At 38.1% G+C, this 18744-nt stretch overlaps 1 protein-coding gene across 1 annotated transcript in view; it reads left to right on the top strand.

Annotated features, from left to right (window-relative positions):
• LOC6052104 (probable G-protein coupled receptor B0563.6) overlaps positions 1-18744 on the top strand; it is a 71414-nt gene that overhangs the window by 34863 nt on the left and 17807 nt on the right. Inside the window, exons 2-3 of the mRNA XM_038266627.1 lie at positions 3426-4194; positions 4259-4412. Of these exons, the coding sequence (XP_038122555.1) occupies positions 4039-4194; positions 4259-4412 (310 nt within the window). The 5' untranslated portion in view covers positions 3426-4038. The remainder of the gene's footprint in view (positions 1-3425; positions 4195-4258; positions 4413-18744) is intronic.

Genomic DNA, 18744 nt, shown 5'->3' with positions numbered 1-18744 from the left:
GTCAAAATTGTCAAAATTGTCAAAATTGTCAAAATTGTTAAAAATTGTCAAAATTGTCAAAATTGTTAAAAATTGTCAAAAGTGTCAAAATTGTCAAAATTGCCAAAATTCGATGCCAACATTTCAAAAAGCATCATGTACAAACCATGCGTTTTGAGAAAAACGCATTTGAATGTTGAGCATCCATTTTCAATTACCATTTTTATATAAAATCAAAATAAGATGTTCTAATGATAACAAACGATGAAAAACGTTGCTTTTGTTGATACTTGATCATCCATATTCAACAAAACATTATTTCCGTAATTTTATTTGAGAAAAACAAACATAACTTCTTTTGAAATCACCAACGTCGATATCACCCTGCTGTCACTGAGGGGGGCGCTTTGTTATGATTCGTTTTTCTTCGCCGAATGTACATGGCGCTTTTTTCATGTTGCTTTTTTTTCGTCACGAGGTTTATGTAGCCTTTTGTTTGACAGGTTGACAGGGCTATATAAACAGGGACTGCTGATGGCAGAGATTTTGTTTATGTTACTTTATTTAAAATCATGATTAAACAGACTTTACTGAAGTAACTTTTGCTCATTTTTGGTGGAGAGGTAGCTTTTTAGAAGTACTTTCAGAATATACAATAACCCAGAAAGTGTCAAAATGTACATGATGCCTTTTGAAATGTTACCGTCGAATTGTCAAAATTGTCAAAGTTGTCAAAATTGTCAAAATTGCCAAAATTGACAAAATTGTCAAAATTGTAAAATTTTAAAAAAAGTTTCTTTCATCGAAAAAACACTAAAAAAGTTTTAAAAATTTCTTATTTTCCGTTACTCGACTGTAAATTTTTTTTGAACGTGTTTTAATTTAATGTACTTTTCGAATCTACATTGACCCAGAAGGGTCAAGTATTTACAGATATTGACAGTTGTTGACAAATATTGACAAAAAATCACTAATATTGCAAAATATTGGCAAATATCAACAAATATTGGCAAATATTGACAAGAATGCCCGAAACGAAACGAAACTATTGGCACTACGCCCCCCGGGGCATGGCCTTCCTCTAACGTGGGATTTCTGCTCCAGCGCTTCTGACGAGACAGGAGAAACCGGGACCGACGTTTTACTTCACCATCCGATAGAAGCTCAGTGGATAAGGCGGGAATCGAACCCGCGTCTCATAGCATCATCGGGATCGGCAGCCGAAGCCGCTACCCCTGCGCCACGAATGCCCGTTTTTAGGTTTGAACTTTTGAGTTATCAAATTTAAATCCTGATTATTTAAGTCAATTAAATAATCAGGATTTGAATTTGATAGCTCAATAGTTCAAACCTTAAAACGGGCATTCAGCTTGTGTAGACTATCTGTCAAAATGCACGATCTCGCAAAACTAATCAAAATTTTGTTCAACTGAAATCGCATGTAAATAAACTCAATTTCAGTCATTTCTCGACACAAATTATGAAATTAATTTTCTCCCCAACCATATTGTCCCACTAACTTCCAAACCCAATTTTCTATTCCCTCAGACAACTTTTAATGGTCGAAAACATTATCTGATTATCACGCTAGACCATATTATGGCCACGGCGACAGGTACCTTCCGCTTGTAAATATGGTCTGTATTTTCTTCCAGTTTTTTTCCTGATCTTCGAACCCACTTTGGGAATTTTATCACGTGCTCTCCGCGCCCCGTGGGAGTATGCGTGTGTGTGTGAGTGTAAACAAACACGTCTGCACACAATCCACAACTGTGCCTTTTTTGCTGCATCGAAGTTGCAAGGGCAAATTGGCAACACTGGCAGCTGTCAAAACTACACGTCGGTTGAAAAGAACTCGTTTTTTTTAGTTTAAGCAGCTTTTGCTGCAAGGGCCTAATTTTTGTGTGACTTTTACTCAAATTTGGGTTCGAAACTGTCAAATCGCCCCATTTTCCAGCGCCTCCTGGAGAAAGTTGTTCCCCTTGGGTGCCTTTTTCTGGAACTGTTGGCCAAAACCGACGGCGTCGGCGGCGATAATTGAAATCATGAATCGTGATTCTGTGAACAAGGGCAAAATCGAAGGTCGTTCGGAATATCCATCTCGAGCGTGTTTCCCCGAACACCAGGATCACGTTCGTCAGCTCATTTTTGGGTATCAAAGTTAGTTAGTTTTTCTTTTTTTTGAGGGAGAGGTCGAGAATTTCGAAATTCCTTATGGACTTGCGATATCAAAGTGAAGAAAATAAATATATTTCGAGCGAGAAAATGTATTATTGAAATGGAAACTGCTATTTACGTGAGCAAACATCGACGCACCCCTCGAACCGCTCACGTCAGTGCTACACGCTTAACAAAAAGTAGCGAAAAAGTTTCCACTTTCTACCCACTTTCTCAGCTAACTCTGACGGAACAAAACAAAGTTTCAGACGCGATTTAAACTGCTTAAGTACGACGAAAGTAGGTATATCCGATTCGCAACAGCTTCTTTTTCTCATCTCTTCTTTCCGAAACGAAACAAAAAGCTGCACCTTGTATTGGTTTGTTTACGCCCGGATGCGTCCTTGTGTTGAGCGAAAAAAAGCTTAAAGTTCCCTGACCAGTCGGAGCCATCCGGAAGATAATAAAGCTTCCGGGTAATCGAAAAAGTTTGTGACCTTGGCTGGCTGGGGAGAAACGTTTCTTGAAGGAAAAGTACACGCGTTTTGTTCCGGTTTGTTGTTTTGTAAGCAGAAAAGATGGCAGATCAGATAAGAACTGTCAAACGCAAACGCGGTCTTAGTTGGCTGTTTGTTGTCAGCTAATAAATTTAAATTGACTTGCATTAAACTTTTTCTACAATATACTAACTAGTTATCCAAACATTAAACAAATAAAAGAAAAGTAATTCATAATTAATGGTTGAATTTTTTTTAAAACAATTTTGTAACTTTTTTCTTAATTAAATAAATTTTGTCAATTTAATAAATTTTGATAATTATGACAATTTTGACAATTTTGACATTTTTGACAATTTTGACAATTTTGACAATTTTGACAATTGTGACATTTTTTTCCAATTTTGACAATTTTGTCAATTTTGACAATTTTGTCAATTTTGGCAATTTTGTCAATTTTGACAATTTTGACAATTTTTGACAATTTTGACAAATTTGACAATTTTGACAAATTTGACAATTTTGACAATTTTAAATTTTAGAATTTGGGAAATATGGAACTGTCATTCCCCTCGGTTTGACAGTTGTCACTAGATACCGAGGGACTCTTCAGGATTTCAAAGAAACGGCAATCAAGCAGTAAAATTTAAGATACTGACAAATTACCACCCCGAACCGCTTCGCGGTCATTGCCAAGCGTTCATTGGTGCGTTTAATTTTCCAAATTAGGCGAAATTTAACTAATTAAATCTAATCGTTTCGTCTTTTCTCCCTTTCCCCTCCCCTTTTCAGGACTACCCGGCCGACTACTAATTAACTGCCGCCGTCGTGCGACAATCAACTCCCCGTCCCGCAATGAGTGACACCGGCTTATCTCCGACCGGAACGACCCGCAACCGACGACGACGAGAAGCTGACAGTGGCAAAATTATCGTCATCACTGACGCCGGAAGCACCAGTAACGGACCGGCCGCCGCCGCCGCCGATGAAAGTGGTCATTTGTCTTCATCAAACCCTGCTGACGTGGCCACAACGATGACAGTGTCGCCAGGACGGTGCTTACCGGCCCCGAACGTCACCACCCGCCAACCCTTCCGGACACCGGTGTCCTACCCCTTGCTGTTGTTGTTGTTGTTGTTGTGTCTGTAAAGTTTCTGCCCGAAACGGACTAAAATGTGACAGCCGCGGCATTCCAAAACTGGTCAAAGTAGGCTAGCAAAATCCAACTCCTTCGTCACATTCCCCTACCGCGGTGAACTCGAACAAAAACAATGTAAAAAAACTGTCAAACTGTCTTACCCCGCGCGCGCTCTATCTGTCAAAACAAAAAAACGTAAACAAAACGCCTGCACCACTTGTGTCACCAACAAAGCAAAGCAAAAACCGTCGGGATCCGCCGAAAAGTATGATCCATCTGTACCCACTGGAGGAGCATCCACATTTTTGTTCATTTTACTGGGGCGGTTTCAACGGGAGCACCCTTGCGGCGGCGACGGCCGGTAGCACCAGCGACTTTATCACGCCCGCCAGCATCAACTACGATGGGACGCTACGCAGTGGGGTAGGTTAGAGCGGTTGACAGCAGCTGTCAAAATTTTCTGACGCTTTTCGTTCTGCTTTGACAGCTGTACGAGGACCCACGGATCGAGAACCTGCGCAAGATCTCGTACGGCGTGGCGCTGCCCATCATTTGCGCCCTCGGCATCGTCGGGAACGTGCTGAACCTGGTGGTGCTGACCCGCCGGAACATGCGCGGCACGGCGTACATCTACATGCGGGGTGAGTGTGGAGGGGGGTTTGTTTTGATTGTTTGACAGGTGCCGAGGGGTAGGATATCAAATTGTTGCTGGATTAAATATCAATTTTAAATTAGTGGTTTAGGGCAACAAAATCAAAAAAAAATTAAGAATTTTAAGAATTTTAAGTATTTTATGAATTTTATGAATTTTAAGAATTTTAAGAATTTTAAGAATTTTATGAATTTTAAGAATTTTAAGAATTTTAAGAATTTTAAGAATTTTAAGAATTTTAAGAATTTTAAGAATTTTAAGAATTTTAAGAATTTTAAGAATTTTAAGAATTTTAAGAATTTTAAGAATTTTAAAGAATTTTAAGAATTTTAAGAATTTTAAGAATTTTAAGAATTTTAAGAATTTTAAGAATTTTAAGAATTTTAAGAATTTTAAGAATTTTAAGAATTTTAAGAATTTTAAGAATTTTAGGAATTTTAAGAATTTTAAGGATTTTAAGAATTTTAATAATTTTATGAATTTTAAGAATTTTAATAATTTAAAGAATTTTAAGAATTTTAAAAATTTTAAAAATTTTAAAAATTTTAAGAATTTTAAGAATTTTAAGAATTTTAAGGCATTCGAGCTGTCACCGTCGGCGCGTAAACATCGTCGTCGAATTGTAGCTCTCGCGAAATTTAATTTATTAGTGCTCCCGGTGTGTTACCCAGCACCCTGGGGAAACGAAAGCAGCCCAAGCCGCCGCCGCTGCCCGGCGAAGGCGATTCCGGCCGGGATAGTGCATCGCAGATCGTGCAGCGGGTGGACTACAAGAAGGCCCGCAAACAGCAGAAGGAAAAAGTGATGACGCCGCCATCTTCGAGACGCCACCGAAGAAATTCGACCGGCGGTATCTCATTGATTTCGGACCAGCTGAACGAACATCGGCCACTGACCCAACCCGGGGTCCTCCGGGAGATTCCTGACGGCGAATCAGTTCGAGATGCTGGACTTCGACATCTCCGGCGATGAGGCAGAAAACGTAAACAATGGCGGCGGTGGTGGAACTTTTGCCGTTGGTGATGGTGCTGCTGGTGGTGATGCTGCTGGTAGTAATGTGAAAAATCCGCCTCCTGCTCCCGCAAAAATACGCTGTCCGCCGATTTTCGTCCACGGTTCCAGTGTCCCAGCGCTTAATCGACTGATGTCAACAACCCAGCTGGGCGCCGACGATTATCACCTGCGGGTAAACAAAGGGTACATCCAGATCAGGGTGTCGACTAAATCCCACTTTACTTCTGTGGTGAGTACTTTGAAGCAGGCAAATGTCCAGTTCTACACCCACGGGACCAGTGATGAAACCCCGGTGAAAATCGTCCTTTCCGGATTGCCAGTGTTTCCGGTAGAAGAAGTTAGGCGGGAACTCGAAGATGTGTTTCTTCGTCCCACAAGTGTGCGTCAGATGGGGAAATCGAAGCACGGTGATTACGCGCTATACCTGCTGCAGTTTGAGAAGGGAACCGTGAAACTTCAGGAGCTGCAACAAATCAAGGCGCTGTTCAACGTGATCGTCCGTTGGAGGCACTACTCCAAGAAGAAGTCGGACGTCGTCCAGTGTTTCCGGTGCCAGCAGTACGGCCACGGGATGAGAAACTGCCATCTGGAGGCCAAGTGCGTGAAGTGTGGTGAGCGCCACCAGACGACCGCATGCGCACTCCCGCGCGAGCCGACGTCGTGGTCAACGACGACCGCTCACAAATCCGTTGTGCTAACTGCAGCCAAAATCACACAGCGAACTACAAGGGTTGCCCCACCCGCCTCAAGTACCTGCAGGACTTGAAGGCAAAGAAGAAAACGAGTCCCGCCAGCAGAAGTAACCTTCCGAAGGTGTCTGCAGTTCCTGCGCCTGCCCCCAGGCCACAAGGTGGCGACTTGAGCCAGCTGCTCGGCAGCATCGCGAATCCTGGGGTCTCGTACTCGCAAGCAGTGCAGGGCCAGCCCGAGTCGTCAACCTTGTTCACCGTCGAGGAGTTCATGTGCCTAGCCAGTGAACTCTTCACTAGGCTTTCGAATTGCCAGTCGAAGGCCATGCAATTCCTCGCCCTCAGCGAGCTCATTATCAAGTTTGTTTATAATGGCCAACCTTAGCTCGCTGAAGGTGATGAATTGGAACTGCCGTTCCATCCGCAACAAGGTTGTGGAATTTTTCCACTTCCTCGAAGCTCACGAAATCGACATCGCTGCAATCACGGAGACCTGGCTGCAGCTCAACAACTCGGTGTACCACGAAAGCTACACCATTGTTCGCGCGGACCGTAACTCACCGGATGCTGCTCGAGGGGGAGGAGTTGCACTTCTGGTGCGTAACGGGATAAAGTACTCCAAGCTCGAAACTTCGACCCGGGCAATCGAGTCCGTTGGGGTCACGATCAATGTGGATCCCGCACCAGTGAACATCGTTGCTGTTTACTACCCTGGCTCGACCCGCAGGGCAACGCTTTGTCAATTCCGACGCGAAATACGGCAGCTCAGCAGCATCGATGGGTCAGTCTTCCTGGTGGGTGACCTGAACGCGCGACATAGGATGTGGAACTGTGCCAGGGCCAACAAAGCAGGACAAATCTTGCACCAAGAGTACGAGTCCAAGGACATCTACATACACGCTCCGGATACTCCCACCCGCTGCCCCGCTGGACGAGGGAGGCCTTCCACGCTGGACCTGGTCATCTCAAACAACCTGGTGCAGATGTCGAAGCCGATAACGCACGTCGAACTGTCGTCGGACCATCTGCCGGTCACTTTTAAGATCGACGCTGACGTTCCAGTCGCCCCGGCTGGAAGACTCGTCCGATGCTTCGACAGAGCGAACTGGAGTACATTTGCTCGCTCGATCGAGCGGGAGGTCGACCTTAACGCAAGCTGGATCAACGATTTGGAACGCTCGGAGAAAATCGACGACGCCATCGACAAGTTCACCGCCATCCTGAAAACTGCTGAGGAATCCGCTGTCCCTTCGCGTAGGATCCTACCTCAGAAGAAAGACATTCCCGACGAGCTGAAGCTGCTAATCCGGCTGAGGAACGTACGGCGTAGGCAGTTCATCCGAAGACGTGACCCGCTCATCGGAGCGGTAGTGACCCACCTGAACAACGTCATCAGCACCAAAAGCGCCGAACACCGCTACAAAAACTTCGGCTCCTTACTAAGGACGCTGGACAACGGCAGCAACAAGTTCTGGAAGCTTACCCGCAACCTCCGGAACACGGTCAAGTACAGTCCCCCGCTGAACGTCAACGGAGACCTCGTAGCGAGCCCTTCAGCGAAAGCCGAAGCGCTCGCTAGTGCATTCGCCGCTGCCCACAACAACGAGCAACCAGGTGATCCCGAAACATCGGCTGCTGTGGAGAACGCGCTTGGCCACATCCGAGCGACAACTCCTCCCGTGCCTCCGGCCGCCCTTGTCAAACCGAAAGAGGTCAAGGCGATCATCCGCACGCTCAAAACCGGAAATCTCCTGGGCAAGACGGAATCCGGAATACGTGCCTCAAGCAGCTGCCAAGAAAAGGGTTGGTCGTCCTGACCAAAATCTTCAACGCTTGCCTGGCCTTGGGCTACTTTCCGGCCGGCTGGAAACACGCGAACGTGATCGCCATCCCAAAGGCGAACAAGGACATAACCAATCCAGGTAACTACCGCCCGATCAGCCTTTTGAGCAGCCTGAGCAAACTCCTGGAACGGGTGATCCTCGTCCGGATAAACCGTCACCTGGAGACGGAGCAACTCATTCCACACGAGCAGTTCGGCTTCAAGCCGGGGCACTCAACGGTGCACCAACTCGCCCGTATCTCGGAGATGGTGAAGCGCGGTTTCCTGGCGGGAAGTCAACCGGCATGATCCTTCTCGACGTCGAAAAAGCCTACGACTCCGTGTGGCAGGACGCCGTGGTCTACAAGCTCTTCCGCTCGAACCTCCAGCCATTCCTGGTCAAGATCGTCGAGTCGTTCCTGACAAATCGTTCGTTTACGGTGACGGTGAATGGCGAGCGTTCTTCCGTCCACAACATCCCCTTCGGCGTGCCCCAAGGATCAGTGCTGAGCCCGACTCTCTACAACATCCTCACCTCCGACGTGCCGATGATCGATGGAGTGTCGTACGCATTCTTTGCGGATGACACTGCATACTTGGCATCGGACAAGGACCCGAAGATCGTCGTCACCCACCTACAAGCGGCACAGAACAACCTCGAGGAGTTTCAGCGGAAGTGGCGCATCAAGCTGAACGCTGGGAAAACCCAGTCCATCTTCTTCACCAGGAGGCGTGCTGCTCGGCACCTTCCCCGCAGATCGATCAGCGTCAACGGCCAGCCTGCAACGTGGGACGACGAAGTCACGTACCTGGGAGTGGTGCATGACAAGAAGCTAAAGTACGACAAGCACGTGAACTACATCATCGGGAAGGTGGATCGGTCCACCAAAGCGCTCTACTCCCTGCTGAATCAGCGGTCGAAGCTGAGCATCAAGAACAAGTCGCTCGTGGTCAAGTGCATCATCCGTCCAATGCTGACCTACGCTGCTGCGGTCTGGGGCAACTGCGCCAAATCGCACCGTAAGCGACTCCAGGTGAAGCAGAATAAGCTGCTCAAGATGGTGCACAACCTGGACCCGTGGTACCCGACCGACGATCTACACAAGCTGGCCGGCGTCGACACCGTTGACGCAAGCATCGAAAGGGCAACGAGAACCTTCAGGACTTCGTGTGGGATGTCAACGAATCCGCTCATCGAAGCACTCCTCCGCCAACAACTGTGATATTAGTTTTTAAGCCAAACATAGATCTAGGGTTTTTTCTCAAAAATTATTTTCCCTAAAAGAACACCCAGTTAGCAAAATCTAAACGTAGAAATATGTATCCTCCCTGCAAAGGCTTATGAATTGATCTCAGTTGAAAGGTTCTCCAAATCTCTGAATTGCAAATGTAACATCCTGGAGCAGAACAGTTAAATTCTAATAAAAACACTATTGTATTGAAATTGAAGAATTTTAAGAATTTTAAGAATTTTAAGAATTTTAAGAATTTTAAGAATTTTAAGAATTTTAAGAATTTTAAGAATTTTAAGAATTTTAAGAATTTTAAGAATTTTAAGAATTTTAAGAATTTTAAGAATTTTAAGAATTTTAAAGAATTTTAAGAATTTTAAGAATTTTAAGAATTTTAAGAATTTTAAGAATTTTAAGAATTTTAAGAATTTTAAGAATTTTAAGAATTTTAAGAATTTTAGGAATTTTAAGAATTTTAAGGATTTTAAGAATTTTAATAATTTTATGAATTTTAAGAATTTTAATAATTTAAAAAATTTTAAGAATTTTAAAAATTTTAAAAATTTTAAAAATTTTAAGAATTTTAAGAATTTTAAGAATTTTAAGAATTTTAAGAATTTTAAGAATTTTAAGAATTTTAAGAATTTTAAGAATTTTAAGAATTTTAAGAATTTTAAGAATTTTAAGAATTTTAAGAATTTTAAGAATTTTAAGAATTTTAAAATTTTAAAATTTTAAAATTTTAAGAATTTTAAGAATTTTAAAATTTTAAAATTTTAAGAATTTTAAGAATTTTAAGAATTTTAAGAATTTTAAGAATTTTAAGAATTTTAAAATTTTAAGAATTTTAAGAATTTTAAAATTTTAAGAATTTTAAAATTTTAAGAATTTTAAGAATTTTAAAATTTTAAGAATTTTAAAATTTTAAGAATTTTAAAATTTTAAAATTTTAAGAATTTTAAGAATTTTAAGAATTTTAAGAATTTTAAGAATTTTAAGAATTTTAAGAATTTTAAGAATTTTAAGATTTTTAAGAATTTTAAGAATTTTAAGAATTTTAAGAATTTTAAGAATTTTAAGAATTTTAAGAATTTTAAGAATTTTAGGAATTTTAAGAATTTTAAGAATTTTAAGAATTTTAAGAATTTTAAAATTTTAAGAATTTTAAGAATTTTAAGAATTTTAAGAATTTTAAAATTTTAAGAATTTTAAGAATTTTAAGAATTTTAAGAATTTTAAGAATTTTAAGAATTTTAAGAATTTTAAGAATTTTAAGAATTTTAAAATTTTAAGAATTTTAAAATTTTAAAATTTTAAGAATTTTAAGAATTTTAAAATTTTAAGAATTTTAAGAATTTTAAGAATTTTAAGAAGTTTAAGAATTTTAAGAATTTTAAGAATTTTAAGAATTTTAAGAATTTTAAGAATTTTAAAATTTTTAAGAATTTTAAGAATTTTAAGAATTTTAAGAATTTTAAGAATTTTAAGAATTTTAAGAATTTTAAAATTTTAAAATTTTAAGAATTTTAAAATTTTAAGAATTTTAAGAATTTTAAGAATTTTAAGAATTTTAAGAATTTTAAGAATTTTAAGAATTTTAAGAATTTTAAGAATTTTAAGAATTTTAAGAATTTTAAGAATTTTAAGAATTTTAAGAATTTTAAGAATTTTTGACATCTGACTGTCAAATTGACACAATTGATTGTTGTCAGTTCTACACGTCAAATTGGATCCAGTTGATTTTTCAGTCGATTCAGTTTGCAAGAGTAAATTAACGCACGTCCCATTTGACAGTTCACGTATCCGAGTGAACCATGCGTTCGTCACGACTCACTTTCACAGCTCATGACATTCTACGATTATGTTTGACACTCGCACGCTAAAGAAGAAAATCAGATTGCGATTCGTTCCATTTCCTCAAATGGTGCGGGCCTATTTGTCATAAAAAAGATCCTAACCTTAATGGAATGGGCAAGACCCAGAGGAAAAAATCTGGAATTACGACGGCTTAGTGCGTAACCAACCCTTTCGGATGACAGCAAACTGACAGCTACCGTTTCCCTCTAATGTCACCCTAACGGCGTAAAGCCGTGATGAAAGTCGATGATTGCTGCGATTATTTGGACCGCGCGGTAGTTTTGTCCAATTTCCGGGTTAGGACCAAGTTTCCCACAACTGCCGCCCACGGCCGTAAAGTTTGATCTGTCAGTAACGGAAAGTTAGGTAAACACGTGGCGGTGTAATTTCCAGGTTAATTCAATTTCCGGGCGCTTGATCCGGTCACGGCTCCTACTTGATGGACACGTGTGCTCCATGATGATGGCAACATAGCTGGTGGGGATTAGCGGGACAGTCACGTCACACGCTAAATGATAATTCATCTTTGCGCAACAATAACAATGGGAACAAAGGGATGTTACACCGCACTTACAATGGCACTGACAGATAATGGCCGGCGGCCATCTTTTATTTCTCCTTTTCGGCCTAAGTGAATCGTAATCCCAAGACGTGCTCTTTTTCTAAGAGGTTGCCAGCCAAAACACCTTCGTGCGTGAATTTTCTCAAGAAACAAATAATTTGAAAAGTAAAAGTTTTGATCAATGGCGAAGCCAAAAGTTGCTTTGATTTATGAAGCTTCGGCGGCCATTTTTCACACATCGTGTAGCAACCGGCGACAACGATCCTTGTTTTATGCGACTTTTGTGGGACCAAAGTAGGCCGACCGAATCGACTAGCAAGTATGTGAAGACGTTGAACCTAATTTGGACCTATTTCAGAACGCACGTCAACTCGATTGTCAACTTACTTTTTTGTTGATTGTTTGTAAACAAATCAAACTGGACGCTGAATATTTCTAAATAGGCCCAAAATAGGTCCATTCCTCCCTCAAACTAGCGGGAGAAAAGGGTACAAATTGTCATCCACGGGCGCTTCCAATTTTCTTGTTCGATGCGAAATCCGATTAATGCCCGGCCATGTGTCAACTTTGGAACCCCCACCCTCGCTCGGGTTGTAATTCTTGGCCAGCTCGGACGAATTTTTGTTCCGGACGCACAAGATAAATGTTTGATCGGCGCAAACGGAATTAACAAGATTTGTGTCGAGGTTAGCATGAATTAAAACAAGCGTAAACATTGCGCGTCTGACAGTTGACAGATGGTTGTCTGTTTACGTCGGACGCGTCCCCACTCAATGTTTACAAGGGTTTTCAGTCACGTAGGCTTTGCCTTCTTTTAACGCAATTTCCTTTTCAACAAAAACGCAACTAACCAAATTCAACGGCCTCCTTTGTTTCTCCTTTCCTTTCCGGTTCAAGAGATTTTGGCAAGAGGCGAAATGGTTGTTGGCATCGGCCATTGGCACTTTCCCAGGGTTTCCGCCCGAAACTGGTGTGGTTTTTAAAGCGAAATGAAAATTGTGCCGAACAAACACAGGCACACAGGCGAAAATGTGGAGCAGTTTACTCAGCTGGAAAGGCAAATGAACGGGATGAGGGCACAGACAAATGGGGCTGCGGATTCGGTTATGGGATTAAATTTAGGTTATTTTCTTTACTAAATTTTAAACTAACCCAATTTTGATTTATTCAAATCAACCCAGAAATGATAACTCGAACCAAATGTCATAATTGCATAAAATTTACTCAATTTTGCTCTAATTTGACATTAGTAAAAAAACTCATTACTGAGAATGTTTGGCTTTGAAAAATATGAGTGATTTTGGGTGTGCGTGTAAGATGCTCGAAAATATGTCAAGCTACAAGCCAAAATAAACATTGTGATTAGTAGTGAGTAAATTTAAAAAAAATCGTTCAAAACAAAGTTATTTCAAATTTAATAAGATAAGATGCTCGATATCGAGCAACCTGGAAGTTTCTTTTTCTACTGGGATTCTTCGAAGTGACAGCTGTTCGTAAACTAATCAAAAACAATGCACGCTAGCCAAAAACGACTTATGTTTGGGTAAAAATAAGCAAATTTTGAAATAAATTCCACATTTTTCATGATTCAACTTTTTTTTTCTCTGAACAAATTTGAATTTCATCCACAACTCGCTCCCTTCTGTCATCACTCAAAAAATACGTTGCGTGAAGGGGAAATGTGATTTTTCTTCTTTTCCACAACTCAATCCATGTGACACTCACAAAGATGGTCGAGATTGGACATGTCTCCGGCGGAATTGATACCGAAAAGAAGAGGCTGAATTTTCTTATCACGCAGAAAATACTTTTATTTTTTCGTCACCCTCACACGATTTCGATCCAAATCGTCTTAAAGGGCTTAACGACTCTGTTTTTTTTTGTGGAGGAGGGACCTGACATTAATGTTTTGCATTTGGATCAAGCGAATCACTTTTAAAAGGGCCTAATCGTTACAAGTTTATCATTTGTAAAAGTTTAGCTGATCTTTGACGTTTTGGGCTGAAAATCGTAAAGGGTCTATTTGCCACATTTCTTTGTTTACACACTTAAAAATTCTTCGTCGACCTTCCCAGAAATTACCATAACTGACAGTTTAATCCGCCCACTTCCTAAGAGTGTGTGTGACATTCCCGCTAATGTGCGTATTAATTTCCAACACAAATTTAAATTTAAATCTAATTACGGGAAAACGTTTTGTTGACAGAGGACCTCCCCCTCTCTCCGTCCCGCTTCCTGACGCGCCATTTTTGTTTTTCGTGCAAAGCACTTACAAAATGACACTAACTTCTGAAAACGCATGGCACACTCTGTTTGTGATTTAAATTGCATTTTCCGCTGCTCTGATATGGGGAAGATTTACATTTATTTTGCCCTGCAATTCTACGCTCGTTGATGGAAAAGTTTATCTCCTCGTCTCGGTCTCTCTGTTTTTTGGAGAAGGAGGTGTCGTCTTTCGTCTGTGTCCGCAAATGTCAGTGCAAAAAAAAAACTGGGGAGATTTTGTTGCAAAACTAGTTTACCGAGTGAGTGAGCGGTTACGTCACACGTCGAAACTGTGCAAGGATGAGAGGGAATTTGCAGTTTCCGGTTTTATGGTTTTTTTGAGGTTAGGGATGCACAAGATTATTGCGTTTCGAATTTGACGTCAGAATATAGACATGACAATTTCAAACAATCTGCCATCGCCATTTTGCTTGTTTAAGGACAAAATTCAGGCAAAATATATTTCCGAATTTCCAAAGTTTATTTGTACCATTTTACGAGATTTTTAATCATATTTCAACTTGCATGATATCTAAGGTAACTTTTCAAAAGGGCGAAACCCTGGGTATTTTCAAGAAACTTAAAAACAATTTTTCAGATTAAGTTTTTCTCAAATAGCTTCAAGTTTTTTTGTAATTTTGAATATTACTCATAACAAACAATTTCTTCTCTAATTTTCTACATTTTTTTCTAAAAGATATTGAATTATAAAAAAAAACGTTTCTTTTCAAACTTTATAATTTTAAATATTGACGACGCAAATGTTTGGTCGCATTTTCACATAAAAACAGTATTTGGAAATTTCTAAAATATTTTTAGTTATATAATATTGAAAAATCATAAATTTTAGCATCAAATTAAGTCGATTGCATAAAATAGATGAGTTTTCACAAAACACCATGTTTCAAAAGAAGGCTAAAATTCCATTACCGTCATCGGGGGTGAAATTGGATCATACAAAATTCTGCTTTTTTGTATGACCTATTCTCACCCAATGTTACCCCTGATCACGGTATCTAAAATATGGATTTTATTGATTTAGTACAATTTTGACATTTTAACACCTTAAACTGTAATTTTCATCTAATATTTGGCTTCCGTTATTTACCATAATATAGATATTAAAGAATTTGAAAGATTTGAAGAATTTAAGCCTCAACGATATTTCAGGAAAATTATGTGTTTAATTTGAAAAAAATAGTTTTGTTAAGTCCATTAAAAATTTTATACTGACATCTATTTTAAAAATTAGGAGGTTTTAGAAAATTTTAATTATTGATACCAAAAATATTTTACCAACAAATTTCAATTCATGAAAATATTAATTCTTTAAGATATATACGGGTTTTATAAGTATTTTTGCATGATTGTTTTCTTACTTATGTTTTTTTTAAATAATTTGATGTATTTTTTTATTTTGATGTTTGCTTAAAAATCAATCTATTTTTAATTCGTTTTTTTTTTATTTTCCCATTTCTCTATTGAGCGATTCCAGCTCAAATCAGGAATTTTTGTGTATATGGAGCCAATTGCACTCGAAAATAACATTTGAGAAAGGCGTAAGTTATTTGAATATTTTTTTTATTTTGCAATTTAAAAATAAAATCACAGTATCTCGAGGCCGTTGCATCGTATCAAAAATTGGTCGAAGACAAACTTATAGGAAATTGGACGGGCTTTCTGAAAAAAATACACTGAAATAAAAATACACGCCACTTCTATGAGATTTTTTGATTTTTCAGTTTAAAAGTCAAATTTAAGGTGATGTCACGATTTTTTTTTCGTTCAAAATTTTTTATCAAATAGCCATAGATGTTACAAAAAGACTGACGAAAAATGCAGGATGCGGATGAATGGATGAAAATCATTTACTAAACCTGTTTTTTTTTTTTTGAAAAGTGATCTAAACGTCAAAATTTTTAAATGCCGATAGTGAGAATCGATTTGCCAGACAATTTTACATAAAAGTCTCCATATTGACCATTATCCTATGTACAATTCTTGGGAAGAAACAGCGGTTATAAAAATAAAAATTTTCGCATTTTTCGTCAGTCTTTTTGTAACATCTTAGCCTCTTTCCTCAAAAATTTTGAACGAAAAAAATCGTGACAACGACTAAAAATTTGACTTTTAAACTTAAAAATAAAAAGAATCTCATAGAAGGCGTGTATTCTTATTTCAGTGTATTTTTTTTTTTTTTTTTTTCAAAAAACCCGTCCAATTTTCTACAAGTTTGTCTTTGATCACTTTTTGATACGATGCAACGGCTTCGAGATACTGTAATTTTTAAATTGCAAAATACAAAAATATGTTATTTCCGAGTACAATTGGCTCCATAAACACAAAAATGGCTTATATAGGCCTAGGATAACATGTCTACAAAGTTTCATTGAAATCGGGTATAAAAGTACCAGAAAAATTCCTAATTTGAGCTGGAATTGCTCTATTTTGACTTTATTTTTTTTTCTTCAAAATTTGAGTATTGTTGTTTAGTAAATATTGTATATTTTTTTTAAATCTATAGGAATTCAAGACGTTCGACGTTTTATGTTTGAAGTTTGAGTAAACCTTTAATTAAAATACGTTTTTTTTAATTTTATGCTTTATAAGTCTTGGAAAGAATTGGAAAATTATTAAAAAAGTGTTTAAAAATGCATTATACACCTTTCCCGTTATTTTTGCAATCATTGATATCCAAAATACCTTATTATTGACGAAAATGTGTTTCTTGCCAAAAAAATAATGCGGTGCTGTACATTGAAATTTCTTGAAAATTCAAATTATTTTTAATCTAGCCCAAATATGCTAAATATGATTATCAATGCAGATAAAATGCGTTTAAGAGTGTTTTTAGTTGAATTGACTTCTATTTTCATTAACATTTTGATTTTGTTTTGAAAAAAAAAATATATTTTTTTTGCCCCTTATTTTTCGGACCAATTTTGAGGGTAAGGGGGGCAGGCGACAAAAACTTTAAAAAATATTTGCAATGGCCTGAGTATAAAAAAATAGAAAAATACAATGTTTTTTTACAAATTTAAGTTTTTTTACAGAGACACTAAGCTACAGTAAGACCATTGCAATTTTTTTTTTATTTCTTTTGTGGGGGCCCCTCCCCTAAAAAATTTATTGAAAAATCAGGGGGGGGGGGCGAAGTTTTTTTTTTACATTTTTATAGAAAAAACTTGTAAAATCGATTGTAATCTTATAAGGATGCATTGCATAATGCTGATTTACGTATTTTTATTCAAATAAGGATTTTTTATTCATATTACAAATTTTAATTTTAGGACCACAGACGAAAAAAATATTTTTTTTCGTAATTTCATTAATATTTTGCAAACGTTTGATTATAACTTTAATAATGTACAAAGCAATTTGTGAAACTTCCCGTTAAAAGTTTTTGAAAATTCCTCATGAATATTTTCATTTCATTATTTAAAAAATTTTAGTGTATTGAAAATTATCAAAAATCCCGCAAAAAATATCGAATAATTTGCATATTTAAAATGTTTAAGCCATAGTATTTATTAAAGTAGTGAAATTTAAATTTGCTTTCTTAAATGATTGGTGATAATAAGAAACTTTTTATTTTTATATGAATTTTAAGCATAAAGCTGAATTACAATGAACACACACAATATTGTTAATCTATCATGAATAATTATATGTCATGAAAAATGTGTTATTTTAATAAGATGTTGATGAAAGTAACAACAGTAAAGCAAAATTATCATCTATTTCATATCTTGAAAAATAATTTAGACTTATTTACATAAAATCTAGGCAAGTCTGCAACTGCAAATTTTACACTCGTCATTACATTTATTTTAATGTCAATTTCAATAAAGAATGGGTAAAATCAACCCATATTTTTCATTTGACCTGGTAATTATTTTTGGAGTAAGTTTCATATTTATTTGTTTAACCCAAAAAAATACGAACATCTCGTCACAGTGTCCTGATGCAAACAATCATGAACTTGAGCTGTCACAGCCCTGCGAATTATGTTGGCTGACATATCGGGCGGTTATTAAAAAAAATCAGCTAGAAGTTGCCTGACAAAAAAGATTTTGTTAGCAAATCTAATGCAAATAAACGCCCAGCTGTCTTGAAAACACACTTTGAAATGGTAATAAAAAATGAATGTCTGGCTAGAAAGCCTTATTTCCGTTATCGAGTGAAGAATAATTATTAATAATTAATTATTATTTAGTGTAAAAGATTTTTTAATCAGACAATAAATACTAATTTACAAAAATAGAAAAATCTGAAAAATTGAAATTGAAAATTACAAGAAATTAAGGTTTTTTTTGTAAATTTCTTGAGCATCCCTTCCTACAAAACAAAATCCTAAAAAATACTCCAACTTACGGAAAGAGATGATACACCCTTCCCCGCCCCCTCGAAACGAACGAGAAAACGTGTGTGGAAAGTGCATGCAATCTGTTGAAAGTTTCACCGGAATGTGTGCATCCTTCGTGCATACACGCTAAAAGAGAACAGGGGGCGGATTTGCAATCAAGAGGCAAAGCTATACACCGTTAGCTGGGTTGCAAGCAAATCCAGTGGCAGCACGAGGGAGAGAGGGAGGGATTGCATCACGATCAGCTCATAGCGTATGCAGCTTTCGATTTTTTTCGACAAAGTACTTATCCCTCGATAACGGTGTATTTTCGCCAGCTGTCAGATTTTGGGTAGAAAAGAAAGTAAGCCACGCAGAGTGGTCCGGAAATCGAAACTTGGCTGCTTTGATGAGCTGCTCAAAAGAATTTCGGAAGGATGTGGTTGTGGGTGTTGGACAACAGTTCCGACAAAAAAAACGGAAGAGGAATGTCGAAAACACGCAGAACGACCTTTCCTTTTTTTCGTTTTTTGCT

This window comes from Culex quinquefasciatus, chromosome 1, assembly GCF_015732765.1.
Source record: "Culex quinquefasciatus strain JHB chromosome 1, VPISU_Cqui_1.0_pri_paternal, whole genome shotgun sequence".
Classification (NCBI taxonomy): domain Eukaryota; kingdom Metazoa; phylum Arthropoda; class Insecta; order Diptera; family Culicidae; genus Culex; species Culex quinquefasciatus.
This window is presented reverse-complemented; position numbering and strand designations above follow the sequence as displayed.